Source organism: Anser brachyrhynchus (assembly GCF_964034855.1).
Source record: "Anser brachyrhynchus genome assembly, chromosome: 4".
Classification (NCBI taxonomy): Eukaryota; Metazoa; Chordata; class Aves; order Anseriformes; family Anatidae; genus Anser; species Anser brachyrhynchus.
Window position 1 is genome coordinate 5,854,026 of NC_137698.1, and position 20,941 is coordinate 5,874,966.

A 20,941-nucleotide genomic window follows, 5' to 3' on the forward strand; every position below is an offset into this window, starting at 1 on the left:
GTAAGTCTTTACTAGTTGCTGTTCTGAAAAACAAAAAGCCCAACCTCCAAGAAAAACACCTGACTAACCCCTGCAATCTGAACTCAAAGGCTAGTTTCCCTGCTGTGAACTAGTATGCTTTTAGTACACCTCTCAGCACTTACCAACACAGCTGCAAGATGGGAAGTCATACTGGGTTTTGGCAGGTGTGTCCAATAAATTTTTTACAGGAGTATCCAGTAACTTGGAAGGTGAGTCTAAAAAATTATTGAGAACAGTTCCAGCTGTTCTTTTGGTCGGGGTTTTCTCAGCAGACGAGTTTGCTTGTTGTTCTGAGATTGGGGTCTGAGTGTCAAATTCTGCAGCACAGGTGTTTCTCGATAGGATGGTAATAGGGCCTGCTGTTTCAACCTTCACATGTTTAGGTGATTTGACAGTAAAAGTCTTGTGATCAAACAGTGATTTGACCTGTATCTGTTTTAGCTGCTGTTCCATTGTCTCAATGATGCTCTTTTGTTGCATGTTCTCGCAGCCGAAGTGCTGATTCTCTTGTTTAATTGTTTTTTTCCACATTTTGTTTTCTAGCTGTCCAGTTGATGGACGCATGCAGACGTTAGGCTTTGTGCCAGCCTCAATTTTGATAGGCTTGCGTGCTGTGCTGGGGCCGAGCTCGGGTTTGGGTTGCTGGTACGCCTGTTGCTCCTGTTTTTGTAAGAGATGCCACCTTAGGGCAGCGTGCTTTTGAAAATCCTTCTGGGTTTGGGTCTGCAGATGACAGCCTCTCTGCTCTGGGGCGTGCGGGGGAGTTTGCTGGCTGTGTGGTAAGTACCGCTGGGGCATCTGCGGGGCTTGGTGGCTGGGGAGCTCTTGATTCAGGCTGCCCCCGTAGCCTTGTGTCTGCTGGAGCGGCAGCTGTATCACCGAAGCTTGTTGTGTCTGTTGCTCTTGTTCTTGAAAACAGTGATTCACATCTTGCTTGGGGGGCAAGTTGTTTGAAAAATACTGCACGTGCTGCAAGTCCTGCATTTTCTTGGCCCCAAAGCGTTCGACATTCGCGGCGTTTTCCTTCTTCTCAGAAATCAAGTGCACGTTGTTTGGGCAGGGGTGCTGCAGACCGGCGTTTGCTTTCTGACTGTAGAGGGGAGCCTTGTTGTTCACGCTCTGTACCTGCTCTAGCCCCAGCTGAGGGCTGTGCAGCGGGAAGGCAGCCGGTTTCATGTACTTATTCCCAGTTTGAAAACACTCATCTGCTTTAGGCTGGCTGAAGGATGTCCTGTCTAGCTGCTGCTCCAGGGTGCTTTGGGAATGGGAGACGGCTTGGGGCGGTTCTTTACTTCTCACTTGCGGAGCCTGTTGCTGGCTGGGGGTTAGCTGCGGACTGCACAGCAGCTGGGTCTGCTGTGCCTGCTTTTGGAGCATCTGTTGCAAAATGTGCGAATGCAAGAATTGCTCGCTTTCCCCTGGCGGGGGATTCAAGTGCTGCTGTTTCAGCGGGGCCCCTAGGGGCTGTTCGGCTTGTTGTTCAGGTCTTTGCTGGAAATGGAGCTGCTGCGCAGGGTGCTGCTGCACTTGGGACTTGCGGGAGGGATCCATCTTGGCGAGCTGGGGCTGCGGCGAGTGTTTTTGGAACAGCAGCTGGGGGTCAGCTGTGGGATGCGGCTGCAGCTGGGAGGTCTCGCTTTTGTACAGCGGGGGAATTTGTTCCTGTTGCATTATCTTTTGGCTCTGGGGCTGTCCCGACGGCCCCTTTAATGCATCAGGACTTCCAGCATACTGCTTTGTATAGGCTGTTTCGGGTGTGTTTGCCTGGAACTGAAGAATTGATCGGAGTAACGCTTCGCTGGGCTTGTGGGGAGGCTCTCCCTGGCGGAACTGCGTGGAAACCAACTCGATCCAGGCCGGCTTCGAGTAACGCTGAGGCTGTTGCACAGGCTCTTTCGCTTGGTCCTTCTCTTTGTCAGGAGGAATCTCGGGTTCTCTCTGTCCTGGGAAATGCTGACAGCATTGCGGCAACTCACCGTCACTTCCGCACGCCTGCAGGCTTTGGAGGGGAGGCTCTGGCGGTGGCGGCATTTCTTCTGGGTGCTGCTGAATCAAGGCGGCCGCAGCAGCTCGGGGATTGCTTTCGCTGACATCTTGTTGTGACGTTGGCACCTGCTGCGGAAGTCTTTGCGGAGGGTGAAGTTGCTGCTGGCTGAGGTTGGGACTCTCTGGCACCAGTCCCTGCTGCTGCCCTTCGTTCTCGATCTCTCCAGGAAGAGTTTCCTCGCCGCTGTTGTCATAGGAGTGGCGTCCTTCTCGCGCCACGCCGGACAGCGCGCTGTTCATTTCTGGAGCAGGAGGAGTGGAGGAATCTTTATGAAACATTGAGTTCTGTTTAAAGAAAGCACCATTATTTTCTGCTTGCTCAGAAAACCTTTCCAGAGCGGTGTTCTGAGCTTGCAGGTTACTGCTGGAACTTAAAGAGAGGTCTTGGTTGGGAACCTGCCCTACACTTCCACGAACAGTACTGTTTCCTACAGATAACTGGTGTGTATCATAGCCTGGAATCTGTTGCTGTAGCTGTAGTTCTGGTTTCTGAAGCGAACAGCTACCTGGCAATACAGGTGGTTTACTGGAGTCTTCTGCATTGTAGACCTCAGTAACCACTACAGCTGGCACTTGAGGCAGCTCAGAGTTTGAGGTCTGTGGGGAAGTGATCTGCCCTGAGGTATGGGATGAATGCGTTGTCTCGTAGGACAACTCATTAGTAGCCTGACTGGTAATGGCATTGATATGAGATGTGTTCTTCTGCATTGCTATGGAAACATGTTCTGGATAATATTGAGACAGTGTTTTCTCCAGGAGTTCACCATGCATGCTTTCCATGGAAGAGGCAGAAACTGTAGCACCATTAGGCATTGGCACCGCCTTGTTCTTAAGTAGTAAGACAATGTCCCTGTTGTGGCAATGAACATTTTCCCGCTCCTGCTCATTCTGAATCAGGAGGTCATGAGGGTTTTCAGAACCACCACTGTTGTATCTTGTAGACGGTATCAACTCTGAGGCTTCATTTTCTTGTCCTGTAAAGCTCTCGGCTTTCTTCTCACCGTAACAATTGGAGACGCTTGGTTTTTCATAGTTATCATCTGGCTCAGCTTTTTCTCCGTTCACCTCTTTGTCTTGTTTCACTTTCTTGCTCTGATGAAGTCCATACAGAGAGGGCTCACTAAAAGTGCGTTTAATCCCACCGTTTTGCATATATTTGGAGCATACTTTCATTTCTTGTAAAAGGTCAGGGCTAACGCGGTGGTTTGGACTTCCCTTCACGTGGGGCGCTCCGTAGTTGCTTTTAATGAATAGCCGCTTGTGGTCTCCATTTACTTCGACTTCAGGCCTCTCTGTCGCCGGACTTCCATTCTGTAGCTTCACTGCAGAAGGCTCTGCCTGGCACACGGGAGAAGATTGCGGTATTAGAAATGGACTCAATCTATTGCCGTCAACATGGTTGGTTCTGTCCTGTTCCATCTGGCCTGCTCCGGGGCCATCCACAAGGCTACCCTCTGAACGTATCTGCGAGAGAAAAGAAAGAGGAGAGAACTAAGTCAGGTCTAGTTTCACTCAACAGATAGCAGATTACTGATTCCTGCACCCGCCGTCCCGACCGGTTTCTACATGCAACAGCAGCTCACGGGCGCACCTGAGAGGAGGCTCACTGCCCTGTTGGATTTGGCAGCTCCATGCGTCCCCCTTATTGCAGGTTTATTCTTCAGGATGAAAAGAGTGTGAAAATACAGACCTGTTTCTTACCCCCATTGAACACACAAACAGCTGTTTTGCCAAAAAGAGCTCTCATAATGGTGGAAAAAATACTCTGCTTTTGAATGATTTGCATAGGCTCCCCTGTCGCCGCTTTTTCTCCTTAGTAAGGCAGAAAGTCATGCAGAAACCCTGGTTCCCAGACTCGGTGCTAATCCTGTTATTTGATTAAGTGTGCCAAACCCCTTTTGTGTGACTTGAAGGATTATTGCCACCAAGCTTGCCAATTAGAGGGGAAAACCTCCTTTTTTTCAGTCTTCAGCTGTCTGACAAGGTCTTTTAAAACTGGCATTCCAAAAGCCCATGCAAGTGGCACAATCCACACATGAGACAAAGCCTCGCCTGATTGCCATCCGTAGGAATTCTTACACTTAATCAACATCTTGATAATGTTGATAGAAACAAATTAAGAGATTTCAGAAAGGTTTGATGGAAATGGTATTTTTTCAGGTGTTGGTATTCTTTTAAATTTAGACTATAGACATCAGGCGTGGCTTAAACTCTGCATTAGGGTTTTGAACTGAGCTTCAAAGCTCCTTCTTTGTTTGGAGATGGAGTCCTATTTTCTTCTTTAACCTTTATATTTTATTTATAAAATTAGTTTTTTCTTTAGCTGAAAGTACTGACAATGCGCAGTGAACAAATGCCATATAGCGACAATCTAATTCTGTTCACATGGATCTTCCCAAGATCCCGGTTAACGGAGATAATTCATAGAAAATTCACAATTCACAGAAAATTCACAATCCTGATTAACATAAAGCCATTGTTTGACTCTGCTTGTAATTTATTCTTTGTTGGCTTTATGGTTCTCAAACAGTTGCGAATGACAGAAGACAGACTGGCAGAGGGTCTTCCAGATGTGAGATCACACAGAAAATTTGGACTCATGCATGTCTTTGCCCTGCAGGCTTTATTTTTAGTTTGTGTAAATGTGAATTCGAAGGCTTCCCCGTTACCAGGCTGTGCCTGGCTGGACTGCAGATTCAGCACCAGCACTGCACGTGGCTGCCGTTGCCACTACACAGGAGTTACTGCTACACTGGAAAAACTTCTGTCATCACAGTTGCTCTGCTTATGTATGTATCCTACATTAATCTTATGAAAAAAAAAAAAAAGAAAAAAGATACTAAGGAACATCTAATTTATACAGTTTTTAGTACAGTATTCCCTTACTCAACTAAGCAATACGATTCTAAAACGCTTTTTAAGGTAATATTAATGCCTGATATTCATTACTTCTGGCAGAAGCACATCTGCTTACACCTCTAATTTTGGTATCAGGACAATTCAAACATAAATTTTGACTGGCAAGCACCTATATGACAAATTGGATTCACTTCATCCTTATCCCAAACTAGGTCTTAGATTTACTTTTGACCTCCTGAAGTTCTTTACTTTCTGTACTGAATTTATCTTGTGTGTGACGGAAGTAGAGAAGTTCTCTCTGCAAATATCAGGACTTAAAAAAAAGAGTTGTTGAAGTGAAAGCTAAGAATATGGCAACGGAAAAGAACGTTTGTCCATCTTCTCTATGTTCTTGACAAGGTAAGGCAAGCTCCTTCCCTTCTATGTATATTTTGGTATATTTCCCAAGCTTGCTTTAAAGCACCCCAATAGATGAGCCTTTGCAGCTTTCCCAGAGAGACTGTATTCCACTCTATAGAGAAAGCAGTGTGAGAAGGATTCCTCTGATGTGTCATTCTAGGCTGGGCGGCAGAATTACGCTCCCAGAGTGTCTCAAAAAATAAGATCTCAGCCTAATTTGAAAACCATTCTTTGCCTTCACACCTTTCATTCCTAGAAACTGCAGCTGAACCACAGCTCAGACATGAGTGTGTAGGCTGCTCTATTTCACAAGTAAGAAATGAAATAAAAGGAACCGTAGTAATTAACACTGTGCTGTCAAACTGCTTCTAAAATATTTCTTCAAAAACAAACAATAAAAATTAGTCTGTGTGGTTGAGCCATGAGAAACTTCCTTCAGCCCTCAATGTCTGTCTTGTTTGTCGTGTTCTGATGTAGCAGATGGGTTACAACTTAATTCCACCTAAGAATTCCCAGATGATCTTTCTTCTTGGCTTCTTACAAATAGGTAAAACCACCTTTTTTGTTTAGAAGCGGCGGCTGTCTGACTTGTCTAATGTTAGCGTACCCCTTGAAGGAATGCATCTGGGCTTTAGAAAGAGTCTTAGGTTCACACTGCCCTTAAAAACCACAAGGTTATTTTTGCTGCGTGGCAAGGATTATTATTCACAGTATTCTCAAAAACCTCATGGTGTGAGTCAGCCGATTCCCCTGAGTTGTGATCAGCTCCGGTGTAAAAGGCATTGGTCTTAGGCATTGCAAAGGACAGTCACTCAGTTCTTCAAAATACTAAGTTAATTCATTGATTAAAAGTGCCAGATCTACGTTCTTTAAAATGCAGCTAGGGTTGTGGTGACTTTACGTTACACTTTGGTCTCTCTGCCTACGCTCTGTTATTCGCAATCCTCTTGAGTTGCATCTTAGCACAAATGTACCTCAAGCAATCACAGTGCTTATTTGTAATTTAAAACTGGCAAAAGGCAAGTGGCAGCCATGCCTTTATTACTGGTTTTAACTAGGGCACTGTGAAGGTATTCTTGATGCTACTACTCAGCAGACCTGGCTGGGCCTTATGAAGTCTCTGCATTCATACGAAGTCTTTGCATTTCATCATTGTCGTGGGATGATATGTCTGTCCCTTAAAGTAGATCTGCCTTTCCCTAAGTTAGCAGTTAGGCATTTTTCTCTTTCCCATAACTGTATTTTATTCAGACCATTTAGTAGCTCTGCATATTCTTCCTCAGCTATAATTCATTAGAAATTCAAGTCACATCAGCAGCATCTGTGAAACAATTACTGCATCTAGGACTGACTCTGCAGTCTAATCCATCATAATTATGACTGGCCTCTTTGAAGATGCCACGATGCGTGACTTAAATATAGCACATTACTGTGCAAATGGATCAGCATCTCATTCCACCAATATGCATTCAGGTTATAATTCAGTCCACCGCTGTTTGACTTTCGCAAATACAAGCCATGTATGTACATCTATTTCTCCCCACATATGGGGCACAAATTGGAAACCAAGCACTGAAGGAGACTTGGAGATTTTTTTAGGTTTATGGGTGAGTTTGGCATATTCCTGCCACCTCTAACAATACAGGAAAACGGAAAGACTGTGGAGGGCACTGTTATCTGTGTGACAAGCAGTCCTATGGCAACAAAAGTACTTTTAGCTATGGTTTGTTGTTTGTTTGTTTGCTTTCCCCATGGAAAATCTTTCTTTAATTTAAGCCAGTTCTAGAGATTCATACCTCATTTTGTACAGCACCCATACCTCGGGACTTTGTGAGTGCAAAGCGGCTCGGATGAAGGACTGGACAAACACCTGCTGCAGGGGAGCACCATCTTTTCAAAGCTGGGCGAGAAACCCCACAGAAAAAGTAGGTAAGGGAATGCTGGGTTAGGGTACTCATGGCCCCGAAAGGACTGAAAGGTGGGATGTCAGACGGTGGCTCCCCCTTCTAGGGTTAGCTGGGTTGGAAGTACACCTCCTCAGAGGCTTTTCTGCCCTGCAGAACTGCACCTCTTCTCTCCTCAGAAGCTCGTGCCATTGGCAAAGGGGTCTAAAGCCTGAACTGCTGTCCTTCCTAAGTAAGGACGCTCATACACAGCATTATCAGAAAGCTCCACTTGCAGACAAATATTGCAAGTCTCAAGTTTTAACTCTAAGGTCTCTCTGAGGAGCAGTCTGTAACGCAGAGCTCTGTCCTGACGCCTGCCGAGCAGTACTGAATCCCTCCGTAACAGACCAAGCGCAATTCATCAGAGCACAGGCAATTCACTGTAAGAACTTCAGCACTAAAAATTGAAATCTTCTGGACTTACTCACAAAATACGTGATATTGTTTCTGGTTAACTCAGAGTCAGTGTTCTCTTTTTAATTCTGGAAGAAGATGTGTAAGCAGTTACGATGCTCAACACCAGGGTTTACAGCTGTGTGGTTATCGTGGCATGTCATTTTTCTCTGGTCTATTTTAATAAATTCTGTTTCAGCTGTGCCTTGGGTTAACACCTGTAGGCAAGAAGCTTTCTCCTTTAGTCACTGGGAGAAAAAAAGTCACTACAGAGAAAAGATGTTAACTCGGATCACTAGCTGGTGAAGTAATACATCAAAGCTTCTTATTAGTTAAACATTTTCATTATTGTTGGGATAAAATGTTGCACATATGGAAACCGTTGCATAGTTTAAGCATTTCGCATATGTTTCGGACTGAAGGTGCTTCGTGCTTACCCACTGAGAAACAAAGCAAGCTTCCCCATGGAGACCAGCGGGAGAGGCAAAGCCAGGAATATGCCTGCCCACGCTCCGGGTGGCTTGTCCTTTGAGGACAGCTTCTTCCCAAGCCAGGATTGCTGGTAGGTTGTAATAAATACAGTGCCGTCTAGCCCCAAATCCCACACTGGCCTGAAAGAAGTTCCCTATAGTGGAAGTGGAAGGGTATGGCAGCGAGGAGTGCAGACTGCCTCACGTGATTCCTTCGCTGGAGATTCCTGTGGCAGCTGCTCTGTTGTTGTTCGAAGCAGAGCTATCCTACAAAATAGAGATTGCTTTCGTGCTAAAGGTGAATTGAGGCTCTGAACCCCACGACATACCCTAAGGATTTGCTCTCTTCCCCACCAGCATCACTGCTGCCCCACTGCAAGTGTGGTGGCTGAGGAAAATGCAGTGCAACTGCATTGCAGATTTGAAGGAGGGCCCCAGAAGGACAAGGACACTCTGTTGTTAGCTGGGCTCTGTGGCTTACAATGGGGTCCTTCTGCACTGCATTCAGCTGTCTCTTCATTTGGATAGTATATTTATTCAGTGCATTAGAAATGGAAAAAAAAGAAAAAGAAAAAGAACTGCATAAAGATGCAGTGCATTCTCTGTCGCTTGAAGTCCTTAAGTTAAGATGGTATTTTTTTCGTAAAATGAATATATATCTTGTTTTCTTACTGTGGCTTTAAATAGCAGTTATGGGGTTAATGTAGAAACTACTGGATGAGGCTCTGTGACTGTATTCTGCAGGAGGTCATATTACATGAATGTAATTGTCTTCTCTGGTATTTAGATCTATGAATAATCTGTGTCAAATAGGAGAGAAAATGTGGGATGGTTAAAATTTGTTACCTCATTTATCCTTAATTTACAGGGAAAATGGTGACTAGTGAATATAGATATAAGCAGACATAAGGGAATGAAGGGCATGGGATTTGTGAAATATGAGGATTAATAATTCATTAAACCTTATCCAAGCTAGAAGCCTCATAATTCATGCATTTTTAAACCAACTAGTGCTCTCCCCCCTTCAATTTATTGACAGCACTGCTTGCATTTCAGTGATGCAATGATCTAATCGCAAAAGCACTTGAATCAGTTGATTTTTGACCTTAAAGCAGAGAGCAAGAGAGTAAAGCTGAACTGGTCTGCCCAGTGGTTTCCCCTTGCTGCATTGTATAACCATCAACAAGACCAGGTCCTGCAGAAAGCCTACACAGGCATGAAAAACTGCACTACCTGACAGTTGCATAAAATCAAGGAGAGTGACAATTAAATGCTTCTACAGGATGGGTGGAAAAAAACAATTATGCGAAGGGAATGAATTCAGGAATACGAAATGCGAGTAAATAGGAATTATAATGTCACCTCACAAGCTCTGCAGTTCCTATTTTTTCTCACTTACACTTATATGACCCAGGCTTTGCACCTAACTGTACCATGCAGCACTTGTAAGAGAAGAACCCAGCTCTTCCAGTCACTCGTCATGCCGCCCCAGTAGCACCAGACTGGAAATGCTTCTGGAAAGCTCCATCTGCGGAAGCAGGCTGGATTTAAGTGATAAAAGACCTTCCTGCTGCAATAACCAGAACGTTCAAGACAAGGTTAGCACCTACTCTTGTTCTGGCTGGTTGTGAGCTCGTTTCTGTGGCTGAGAGTTGAAGTTTGTTGGATCCAGGTGGTTTATACCAACAGGCCATCGCACATAGCTCTAATGCTTCCCCGTCACCCTGTTTGGTGTAACCTTGGGAGTTGGCATGCAAACGTACTCTAAGACCAGTATTGCTCAATTTCTTGAGCACCACTTTGACTGTTTTACATCTTTCTCAAAGCCAGGGCAGCTGACCTAAAACACCTTTTTGCCTTTGCTGTTTGCAAGAGCCACCGCAGTTGGTAATTGTAATAGGGAAAGTGTGGGGGTGGGAGCTGGAGCCCCAAAAGCTGGGGATGCTCCAATAAGCATGCTTTGAGAGAGATGTTTCTATGCCTGGGCAAAGCCAGAAATGTTTCTTCTCTTGTATGCCTGCCTGTGAAGTCTGTACCAGCAAAATCGTTTCAAATTGCGAGCCAAGCAGGGCATCACCGTGGCAATTCACCAACAATTGTGGATTCAACATCAGGAAAAATGTTGGAGGAGAAAAGCAAAACTAAGCCACTGTTTTTCTTCATTTCAGCCAGCTACGTTAGGTGTAGGTGTGTCAAGTAAAGGCTGGCAAGGTGGAGTGGGCAGCGTTATCTGGTGCATAAGCACCGAATCAATACTCAGACCGGTTTATTCCTTGAAAAATGGTGGAATTCAAGGGGTGACTTCCTCTTGGGTACTTCAGCTACCCCATGTGTCAAATGGTAATGATGAGACTGGTGGCTGATTAAAATCAGCTATCTGAAAGCAATAGCTAGCTGCTAATGTTCTGGCTGAGCTCTGTAGTGCTGCGTGCCTCTTTGGGAGCATGAGAGCTTGCCAGAATAAGCAAGCGTTGGTGGCTGAACCATTCCTCAAGACACACTTGATGTTATCAACCTGCCATTTAGGGAAGGTTACCAAGAGGTCAGTGTCATCATTATCTTCCAGTTTCTGTGATCTTTGTCCATCTGGCTTCAGACCTGGATATAGCACGGATTTCTTGGGTTGATCACTTCCTGACACCAGTCGAAGGTCGGTTATCCGTGATGATTTCATCACAGCTGCCGGCAGAGTTGAGCAATTCATGATTAAAGAGTGCATCCTCCTTGGGAGCTAGAAGCAACGGGTGAGATTCTCTTGCCTCTCTTCAGCCCTTACTATAAAGAAGTAAGGGTCCAAAGGAAGAGCCACTGGCAGACTTTAAGACTTGCTAAAAGATTTCAGCGTTTCATCGTGTTGGGTCAGTAATATTAGAAAATGGGGACAAAAATGGTCCTGTTTGGCATCTGGATGGAAGAAAAGCAACAGAAGAGAATGAAGTGTTGTAGGCAGCAGCGTCCTCAGAAAGCCTGTTTCCACAGCTCTGTTTTCTATTATCCTTTGAACTTCAAATAGGAAATCCTGTTGGGTCTCCCAGTTCTGCCAAAACCAGAATTTTGGATGAGGTGCAGTTATCTTAACATTTCTTCTCCAAAAGTTGAAGGCCGAACCGAGAGGAGACAGGGGCTGAGGAGAACACAACTGTCCCAAGCGCCAATTACTGCAAGGATCGCTCTGACTGATGCCCCCAGCTGACAAAGCATAGCTTTCATCCCCTCTGCTGGCCTCACTTACAGTATTAAACCCCTATACACACTCCTCCTCTGTTTTTTTTCCATGCCTCCGCCACACCTAGGCTGGGACGCTGTAGTAAAACTTGATTTTCAGCTGCGATTCCTGCCTGTTGAGAAACAACAGGCATCTCCCGCGCCAGGCAGCGCGCTGCGGCGTGCCCGAGGGGCAGGTGCTGGGGATCCCCCAGGGGCGGCGAGCCGCGAGGTGCCCGCCTGCGAGATGCTGCCTGCCTCGTCCAGGGGATTTTACTTTCAGATGGCGAAGATGGAGGAGTTGATCCAAAACAAGGGTTTGGAAAGAGTTGCGCTGTTTTAACCATTGCATGATTTGATTTAAAAAGGGGTTTTCATGCCCGCTTGTGACTTTTTTTCTTTCTTTCTTTCTATTTGTGTCTTGTATGACTTACAGACCAATAGCTTGTAAAGAAATGGGGAAAATAGGTTTGTGAGGGGCCTGAGGAGATGAGCCAACCTGTTTTCAAAGGTCTCTATTGATGAAGGTTGCATGATAACCCACAGTTACACGCAGTGCTTCATTAACCTTACTTATTAGAAAGTTTCTACCATTCAAAACAAACCTACATCACCTCTTCCTACCACTGACTTGCAGAGCCATGTTTTCTTCTGTGCCATGTTTTTTTTCCACTGTATAACTGAAGACTTACGAATGCTCCCCTCTCAGACAGAGTAAACAAGCCAGTCTGTGACATCCGATCTCCTTGCTGGGTGGATCTCTGTCCACACCATTTGGTCCTGGACCAGATGCACCGAGGTCACAAAGCAAACGTGAGGGTCTGCTCCTCAGAGGGCTCATGCATACACCGCGTTTTGCTGAATTTTCCCTGGGTTAAGACGTCTGATATACAAGCAGCTATGATATGTGCCTGTAAACCGCTCTAAATCCTGTGTGAATTAACTTGGCTCTCCCCCAGTACTTAAAGTCACAGTTTTATTCCCTAAGTTTGAGAGGGACGGTGTAAATCGCATTGAAATCAACAGAACCAACTTACTACTTTGAGCAGTACTTTACAGTGGAGGCTGTTCCCTTAAAGACTTCCCTTGAAGCCTCCGACTTCAATATGTTTAAGTCTGCAAACTACTGGCACAGACATCTCTTCTGACTTCCACTGTTGCTGAGGCACCACAGAAGATAAGAATCTAATGCATTTTTAGAGGTCTATTAGAAGATGCTCCCTGGAGCTACAGTTGCCATTCAGCTTCTTTCTGCGTTTGTGTGTGGTCTTCAGGAGAAGTTTTAATGTGGGTTATTGCAATCTACACGCAACAATGGCGTGGATTATCGTGCTGAAATCTACATCTGAGAAAATAGTTACAATTGCCTCTCCAGATGTACATGAGATGAAAGACAAGGTGTTTTTGATGACCAGAGCCAGCTGACGACCCAAGAGCAGTGGAAGATCTAACCTCGATAAAAGCACAGCTCTGGGAGAGAAATGTGGGAGTTGGCGCTGCCTCACCACGGCCCTGACCGAGCAAAATGCGCAGCACGGATACTGCTGCCGTTCCCTTTGCTTTTAGGTTGGAGATGAAGATGTGGGGCTAAATTTTCTTTTTGAATACTTGACGTACTAGTTTGAAAAGAACTTGGGCATCGACCAATCTTAGATAAAATGGCCCGGGGCCCAAACAAATCAAAAGGCAAGAGACACCCACTTCACATCATGCCAGTATTTATCAAGGAGATAGAGCCTAGCGTCTTAAGGTTGACTTGAAAATCAGATTTTCTGTAGTTACTTTCCTGGCTACAGTAATTCCACTCCCACTTCCCCATCCTTCTAATTTTATCTTTTTATTTTTTTACAAGAAAATTTTGTTTTTTCTTTACAAGAACACGATTAATCCTGATCTGGGAATCAAACTACAGGCTGAAGTTTGTTCTTCCACAAAACAGAGGCAATTTTAGAGCTCCTTCTTATCCTGTTACATCCTTGCTTCCAAATAACTTGTATTATACCTACAGCTGTTTAACATTCAAAAATAAATGGACAGTATGGGGGTGACTTTGCGTATTTTGTGACAAGGAGCATTTAGTTAGCTCCTAGAGAAGAAGGCTCATTGCGAGGAGGCTTGTAGCATTTGCTTTTCTGAGGAATCTCCCTTCAGCGTTCCATAAAATGGAAACCAGGAACAAGTTGAGATTTCACGAGCAGGATTCCTATTTAAAAATACAGTCCTAACTTGAAGGCTTCTCCCTTCTACCACATGACAGGACTGGATAAAAATTTGGGATTACTGTGCCGAGAAAGGGTTGGAATCCCAGAATGAGCTGCCATTCCTACTTTCCTTTAATTTCCAATAATTCAAAGCACATTCTTTCTCCCGTTTAAATTTTCCTCTTTATGGCAAGATGCAACATGAAGAGACAGAGAATTCACTGCCGCCAAGCTGAAAGAGCGGGGAAAAAAACGGCAGATTGTGTTTTAAGTCTCGTTAAGACTTTTAAACACCCGCAGCTGACACTTGGAAGAGCGGTATTTGAACAGTCCTAAAGGGAACTTCAACACTCCTCTCTCTGTCATTCCTTTTCAAATATTTTCAAAGCTTTGAAAACAGTCGGTTGTTCTTCGTTCTGGCAACTCGCCACCACTGACTGCCGGCTCAAATCAGTTCACGGTCTCCCGAGGTATCCGGTAGCCCAAGTGGGCTTGAGAGAGTTTGAAACTCTAATGAAAGACCTTTGATATTTGGGGATATTAAGAGACGTAGAGGGACGGGTAAGTTAAAGGAAGCGTTGTCAGTTCCTGCAAAGCCTGCTTCATGTAGCCAGTCACGAGATAGCGCTTCACCAAGCGGTGGTTGTCCATCCGTAGCGTAGTCATGCTTTTGGAGCACAGAGCAGCAGTGTGCACAGAGCTCGCCGCTGTACAGTACGCGCCCGACTTCATTTAGAGAGCTGGGAAGTACATACAAATCTGAGATATTGGACGACTTTGAATGAAACTCATTAATCATAGCTGGGACTTGTTTCAGCTTAGGTAAACATCTTTACTACAGCCAGTGACAATTACAGGAGCATTTTAACTCTTCGCTGTTCCTTGGGAGGGCAGCAGGTGAGCTCGCCTCCAAAGGGTCAGGTGCCTGGTTTGGGGATTTAAATATGCACCTCTGCGAGGAGGACCTGACCCCACAAGCTCACACCTGGGAAGATCGTGTTAAGTGTTTGCCAGCCCGGTCCTTCAGCCAGATGTCTAATAAGCACGGTGGTCTTGGGCTGTCAGGAGTGCAGGTGAAGGGACAAACGCCTTGCAGTGCGCTGGTCAGGTTCCTGTGGGTTCGCCCGAGCCCTTGCACGTGAAGCGTGATTGCAGCTGACAACAGAAACCTGTGCTCCTTCCTCCACCCCCTCCCCAAAACCTGTAGGGGAGAGGACAGGGCTGGGCACAAAGCCAGGAAGGCAGAGCCGTGCGTTAAGCTCTGCTGTACTCAACTGGTTTTGTTCAGAAGAAAACACAACACAATGTGTGTTCGGTGGTAATGCTTCTGTACAGCCTTTGGGGGAATAAGCAGCTGCTTTTCCTCTAAAAATCAGAAAGTGGGGTGGGGGAAAGAGACAGCAGTCGGGATACTAAGAGTCTAATGCAGTTGTCGGAGCTAGCATGCATGCCAGTGTCATGCATGTAGGACATGTAATATTTGCTTTAACAACTTGAGGGTCAGCCAGGTTGATTATGAGAAAACAAGCTAGTCCTTCTGCTGTGGGAAGGGTGGGGGACGATGATAAATGACAGTTTGTCTGCTCATTACACTCCCCAGCAAACAACCCCTCCTAACAGCCTCATCTAGCTCGCAGGAGCTTGCGTGTAATTGATGTGTAATAAATCAGAAGCGTGCTTCAACTCCCCAAACCAAAATGCTTTTAAAAGTTTATGATAGGTATTGATGATTAAGCAAGTGTTCTGGAAAGTTAGTTGCACCTAAAATTAGAACTTAAAATGAGATTGGGGGTGTGGGGGTAATATGACAGGTGACTTGTACGATCAGGATGCTGGCTACTGCAATGTGAAATATTTGTTGGCTCTTTTGCCTCCCTTCCCTCGTACACCACAATATACCCCGGCAGCATAAAATCTTAGCCTGTGCCTTAGCTTTGCTGGCTTCATTGGAAATATTCAATGTCTCAAAAACAGCTGCTACTACTTAATGATCTTTGGGTAACTAAGGCTGATTTCTTTTGTTATGCTCTCTGAAGATTAAATTTTGCTCCGGACTCCCTTGCCTGAAGGAGGCTATTGTAAAACAAGATACTCAGAAACCAGCAAAAAGATGTTAAAGCTAAACCAGAAAACCAAAACACTTTAACTCGAGCAGTGCTGCTGCTGCCAGCGAGTTCAAGAAGAGATGCTGAGATTCTGCTAAAAGCAGTGTTGCTTTATAACAAGCTGCGCAGCCTTGCAGAAGAATAACATCTGCACGGTAGAATAAGAGACTCCTCTTTGATGCTGGGTTTTAAAATCTGATTTGATCAACCCGGCATCAGGCAAGTAACTAGATGCTGGTACACATGGCTATTGCTTGAGATGGTGGGAGGGAAATGCAAAGCTGGAGGATTTGCGGTCCCTTTACAAGAGACCCGTTGCGGAGAGCTTGCATCTAATGAATGCTGAAAAGCCTGATCAGGATTGCAAAGGAAATTGCTACAAAAGATTAAAATATGTGGTCAGCAGTAATAACTCTCGGTCTGTTTGTTGTCTCAGATTGTGTTTGTGTTGGAGGAAAGTTTGCTGCACTCCAGATAGCAGCAAGGAAGAAGGAGAGAGGTTTTGAGAGAGATTTTCCATGACAAGGTTAACAGGAGGAAGCGGATGGGGACAGGGGGAATGTGCTCTGCAGAGCTGCAGGAAGCTGAAGCCGAAGGAAGGCAGCACAGTAACTAGAAATTACTGCTTGAGACTTGTCATTAGGTGGCTACGAACACCAACGTTAGTTTTGGGGGATGCAATTACTGAGGGCTGCCAATGGACCCGGACTTCAAAGGGGCCTTTGCTGGGTGTTTGGTGCCGGGGCTCCCCCCTTGCTCCGGAGCTAAAAGTGATGTGAGCTCCGAACTTAGAGCATATCTGGGGCTGACTGCAGAACTAAAAGCTGCCGCTATTCCTGCAGGTTATAAAAAGCTTCCCTTTTGCAAAGCAACAAAAGGATGCCTACAGAATAACATTGTAAGCGAAGGAGTCAGAGGAGGACTGTAATGAAATTCTGGCTGAAATGATTGTGGCGTTTTATCTTCTATGCTCTGTGTTTGTCTACTGCTTAGAATTTTAATAGTGATTCAAAGGCCCAAGGAAGGCAGGAGAATCCAGCTAACTCCCGCAGATACGGCTGATGAGAAAAGCCTCCCTTCTTAATTGAAAGTTTGAGCTCTTGCTTTGCAACTACTGCACTCATTTCCAAGTAATTGAAATACTTTGATTCAAATCAATCTTTATAGGAGCTTTCCCACGTGACCCTCCCTATCTTCCAGCACAGAGCAACTCCACGTTTCCCTGATGCTGCCGACTTGCACTGAAATCCTCTCCTCAGATCTAGCCTGGTACCAGGAGACATGCTCATCTGACCCGAGATACCAGCTGCAGGATTTATGAAGCCACTTCTTTGAGGCTGGCTGTCTCTGGAGAGCCCTCCTGCTCCCTGCAGCGAGCCCTGGGTTTGTGAGCGATGCTGTGGGTTGCACATGACACCACTTAGCCTGCCTTTTACATTCCAGCCAAAACAGGGAGGGCATCAGCCCTAGACAGTCATTTTGCTGATACAGGTCACAGTCACGGATACAGATTCAGAGAATTACTATAACCAGTACGTAGCAATGTACAAGGCTTGGGAAATGCACGTTTGGTAGGCATATAAATTGCTCGCTGTCACCTCTGTCAAATGTGCTGATATACATTTATAATATACAGGACTAGATCAATCAAAGCAAACAATGCCCACATTATCATTTCAGAGGAGATTTGCATTGCGTGCCCAGGGCACGCAGACAATACCTAGTATAGAAGCTCATAGTTTCTCTTACAGCTTAGAAGAGAAATAGCTATAAGAGAAGAAATAGCTGTAAGAGAAATAGCTATACTTCAAAGTTTTAAATGAACTTCTCTGCCTTGAGATTTAGTGGGTTTTCAATAGACAGACTGAAGAGAGGGGCAGCGGTAACAGCTCTTGTTAACCCTTTGGACTTCACTTGTGGCCTCGTCATCACTTTAGATTTAGCTTTAGGCAGTTTTCACATTGCATTCAGCTACTTAAAGAAGTACAAAGTAATCTGTTACTTTATTTATGCTGTCATTTGCCCATACTATGCGTGGAAAAGCTGAGCATAAAATGTAGCGTCTGTTGCAATGGATAGGAAAACTCAGCTAGACCAGAGGTGGCATTTGCCCAGAAACATTACAGACTCTAGTACCTTAGAGGTGCTACTTTCAATAACAGGAAAGTAAGTCGGTGGTATTTTGTATATTGGTCATGCCCCAATAACTCCCACAGTGCTCTTCTTTTGTAATACTGAGCCTTTCTTTGCTTGACAATGTTTATTTGCATTCTTTGTGTTCTTTGCTCGAAGGGAAACTCTTCTGTGAGCTTTTCTTTTTTTTTTTTTTTTAGAAAAAAAACACCACTAATTTCAAAGTCTTTCTTCTGTATTCCTCATCTTTTCAAAGGGAAAAACAGATTTATAATATCTGAATGAAGAAAAAATGATGGATAATATTTAGTACTCGATGCGTCCAAAGAGCAAAGATCATCAACTTTCTCTTTCATTGTTGTAGTTAGAAAGTATATTTAATGAAGTTATGCTGTCAAATAGACCGGGAAGATCGACCAATTCCCTCACTTGCTATCTTGTAGTTATGGCACAGAGCTCAGTTAAAATGAAGTCACTGTATACAACAAATTAGAAACTGCATGTTTCTTCACTGAAAGCCTTTGGTGCTTTTAAAATGCACTGAGAAGCTGCGTTGTAGGTCCATGCCCTGTACACGTTACTCCTGAATGTGTATTCCAAAATCCACCCACTGACCCGTGTGGCTGCTTTACTGCTTATAGAAGGAATTATTTGTTTACTGTCTTACAGAAGAGGGCTATTTCTAGAAGACCCCCCAAATCCATAAAAGTGTGTATTTTCATATCCTGTACAACTCTGGACCACAGTCAGCATCTGTCTTCCAAGCAGAATTGCAAAATGCTTTTCAGCTGGAAACCGAATCAGTAATGGAAAGGCAGAAATCTTTCTTTCCTCGGTTCCACAGTCCTCACAGTTGAATTGTTTTTATTGTTTTCATTTCAACATTGAGAGTTGCTGAGGAAGGAGGAAAATCTCGGCAAATCCCTCAGTTCCACTGCCTGTCCTACAGAAAAGGTTCTATATTCATGTTTCTTTTATTCTTCCAAATTTTAAAACAGAGTTAAGATTCTTCCTGACCATCTTTAGGGGGTGAGGGAAAGGGATTATTGTTTAGTTTTCAGTGGTGTTTTAGAAGTGTAGAAAAAGAAACAGTCATAATGAAGAGCGGTATCTTCTCCTAGTAGTAGGCTACACATACAAGTGGTGTAGCAAGATTATAGTTTTCCAAGGCTAAACTCTGCAAGCAGAGTGTAGTTCAGACAGAAAGCGGGAATCTTTTGAGATTAGGAGCAGAGGAGTTGCAGAAATGTAGAGTCTTCTTCGCAGTTGACCTTTCCTCTCCTTGAGCCCATGGGTGTTTGTTCAAGAAGTAGAAATTCTTGTTCTTGCTGTGCGCCAAGGAGATAAGGACAGTATCACAGGGGGAGGGTGTTGTGTTTTCCTAAAAGGTAAGTTATTTAAGAAGGGAGGAAGAGAACAGACAGAAACTGTTTGGGGGAGATGTTTTGCCTAGGGGAAGGAGAAAGTACACAGCATCACAGCTGAGATCAGTTACACTGAAAAACTGTAAGGAAAAGAGATGGGCAGTGTGGAGGGACCCGAAACTGGGAGGAGGGAAACGCACCCACCCAGGCTGCAATGGCAGAGATCAGCATTCAGGCTGAAACTCACATTTTCAGAGAAAGAAAGGGTTTCTTTTTTATCATCTTTAATGGAGAAGAAAAGAAAAATGCAAATGTAGGAAATCTTCTCGTGCCTGGGTTAAGAAATCCCTCAGAGTCACTAATGCACTGAATAAATCCTGTTTTAGGCAGGTAATGACTCGAAACTCCCTGCTGAAAACAAAGGCGATTCGCAGCGATGCGTGACAGCTGCAGAAGCAATGTGACTGAGATGGCACAGTTATTCCCGTTCCAGGGCCGACGGGAGTTTATCTAAGGATAAAAGAGGGAGGGATTCCCTCCGCAAGGTCAGGGCGGGAGAGGGACCCAGGGGGAGGCCAGCTGTCTGCTCTTACTAACCTCTAATCCAGGAGGACAGCTTTGCTCTGCTGCTGCTCTGAAGGACAGGTTAGACTGAACGCCGATGAGGTGTCAGCCATCTAGGAAGTCATCTTCTGTTTCATTGCTTTTGCTTTTTTTTGCTGTTGTGTTTTTTTTTTTTTTTTTTCTCCTCTACTTGCACGTGAAACAAGCATTCGAGGAGTTCCTGAACCCAGGCTGCCCGGCTCCTCAGCCTTGCAAGCAGCTCTGCTGCTCACCCAGGGGCTTCCCAGCACTTCACAAAAGGCCCTGATGGTACCTAAACTCAGATGCTCACCAGATAGATGATTTTATGTGCTCCGCAGAAGAATAGGCCTTTGTCAGAGTTAGATGATAGCTGACTTTGTTTTGCAGGGGGAGGGGAGTTTTCTCAATTTCTCTGTATTTCTATTCAGCTGCTGCAGAAACATCCCCATCTGCTTTGAATCTACATTTTAATTCCAAATCCTAGCAAGAAATGAGGCAAGCTGGCTTGCTGTGCCTGGCAAAGCACACACACAGCAAGTTGCTGAACCCAGAGCTGTTCCAAAATCCAGGAACGTAACAAACTCTAAAGCCAAGTTACCTGGCTTTGTGCTCTGTTCAACCATATGATGATGATAATCAGAAAATGGGTTTCATCAGTATGTTCTTTACATGTTGCCAGTTGCTCGGCAGTACGCGCTTTCTTTGTTGTCTTCTCTGCCAGGGCAATTTGGAGTTAGGAAATGACACGGTAAAAAAAAACACAACAAAAACCATTTAATTTCTCTGGAGAAAGCAGGCAGTGGGCATTTGCCTGCTCTCCCGCGATTAATGGATAGACAAAACAGAGGACGCGAATTAAATTGTTTAGCCTCATTTGTAACAGCAACAACATGTGGTGTAACGTGATTTTTGCCACTAACAGTGGAATCTTGCATGTGTGTATATATATATATAAAATATGAATGCTCAAGGTCTTTTTTTTTCCTTTACGGTCTGCACAGTTTGAGTTTTTGCTTGCCTCTGCTAGTGCAGGAAATTTTATCCCTAACTGTCAACAGGTGTCAGAAACAGAAGCAGCTGGAGCCAGAGCCCTACGAGATTTCTGTTCTGATCTGATAAACTTGCAAATAAACCACATGCAACTTCTGTTATGGACACCCAGCGAAGGCTAATCGTGATGCAGACCCTCAGTTAATTTCTGTGCCTGTTTCACAA

The 20,941-nt window shown here is 44.7% G+C and overlaps 1 protein-coding gene across 2 annotated transcripts in view; it reads right to left on the minus strand.

Moving 5' to 3' along the window:
* TET2 (tet methylcytosine dioxygenase 2) overlaps positions 1–20,941 on the minus strand; it is a 73,086-nt gene that overhangs the window by 20,843 nt on the left and 31,302 nt on the right. For both annotated transcript variants that reach the window (XM_080590628.1, XM_080590629.1), the window contains exon 2: positions 144–3,531. In XM_080590628.1, the coding sequence (XP_080446754.1) occupies positions 144–3,486 (3,343 nt within the window). In that variant the 5' untranslated portion in view covers positions 3,487–3,531. The remainder of the gene's footprint in view (positions 1–143; positions 3,532–20,941) is intronic.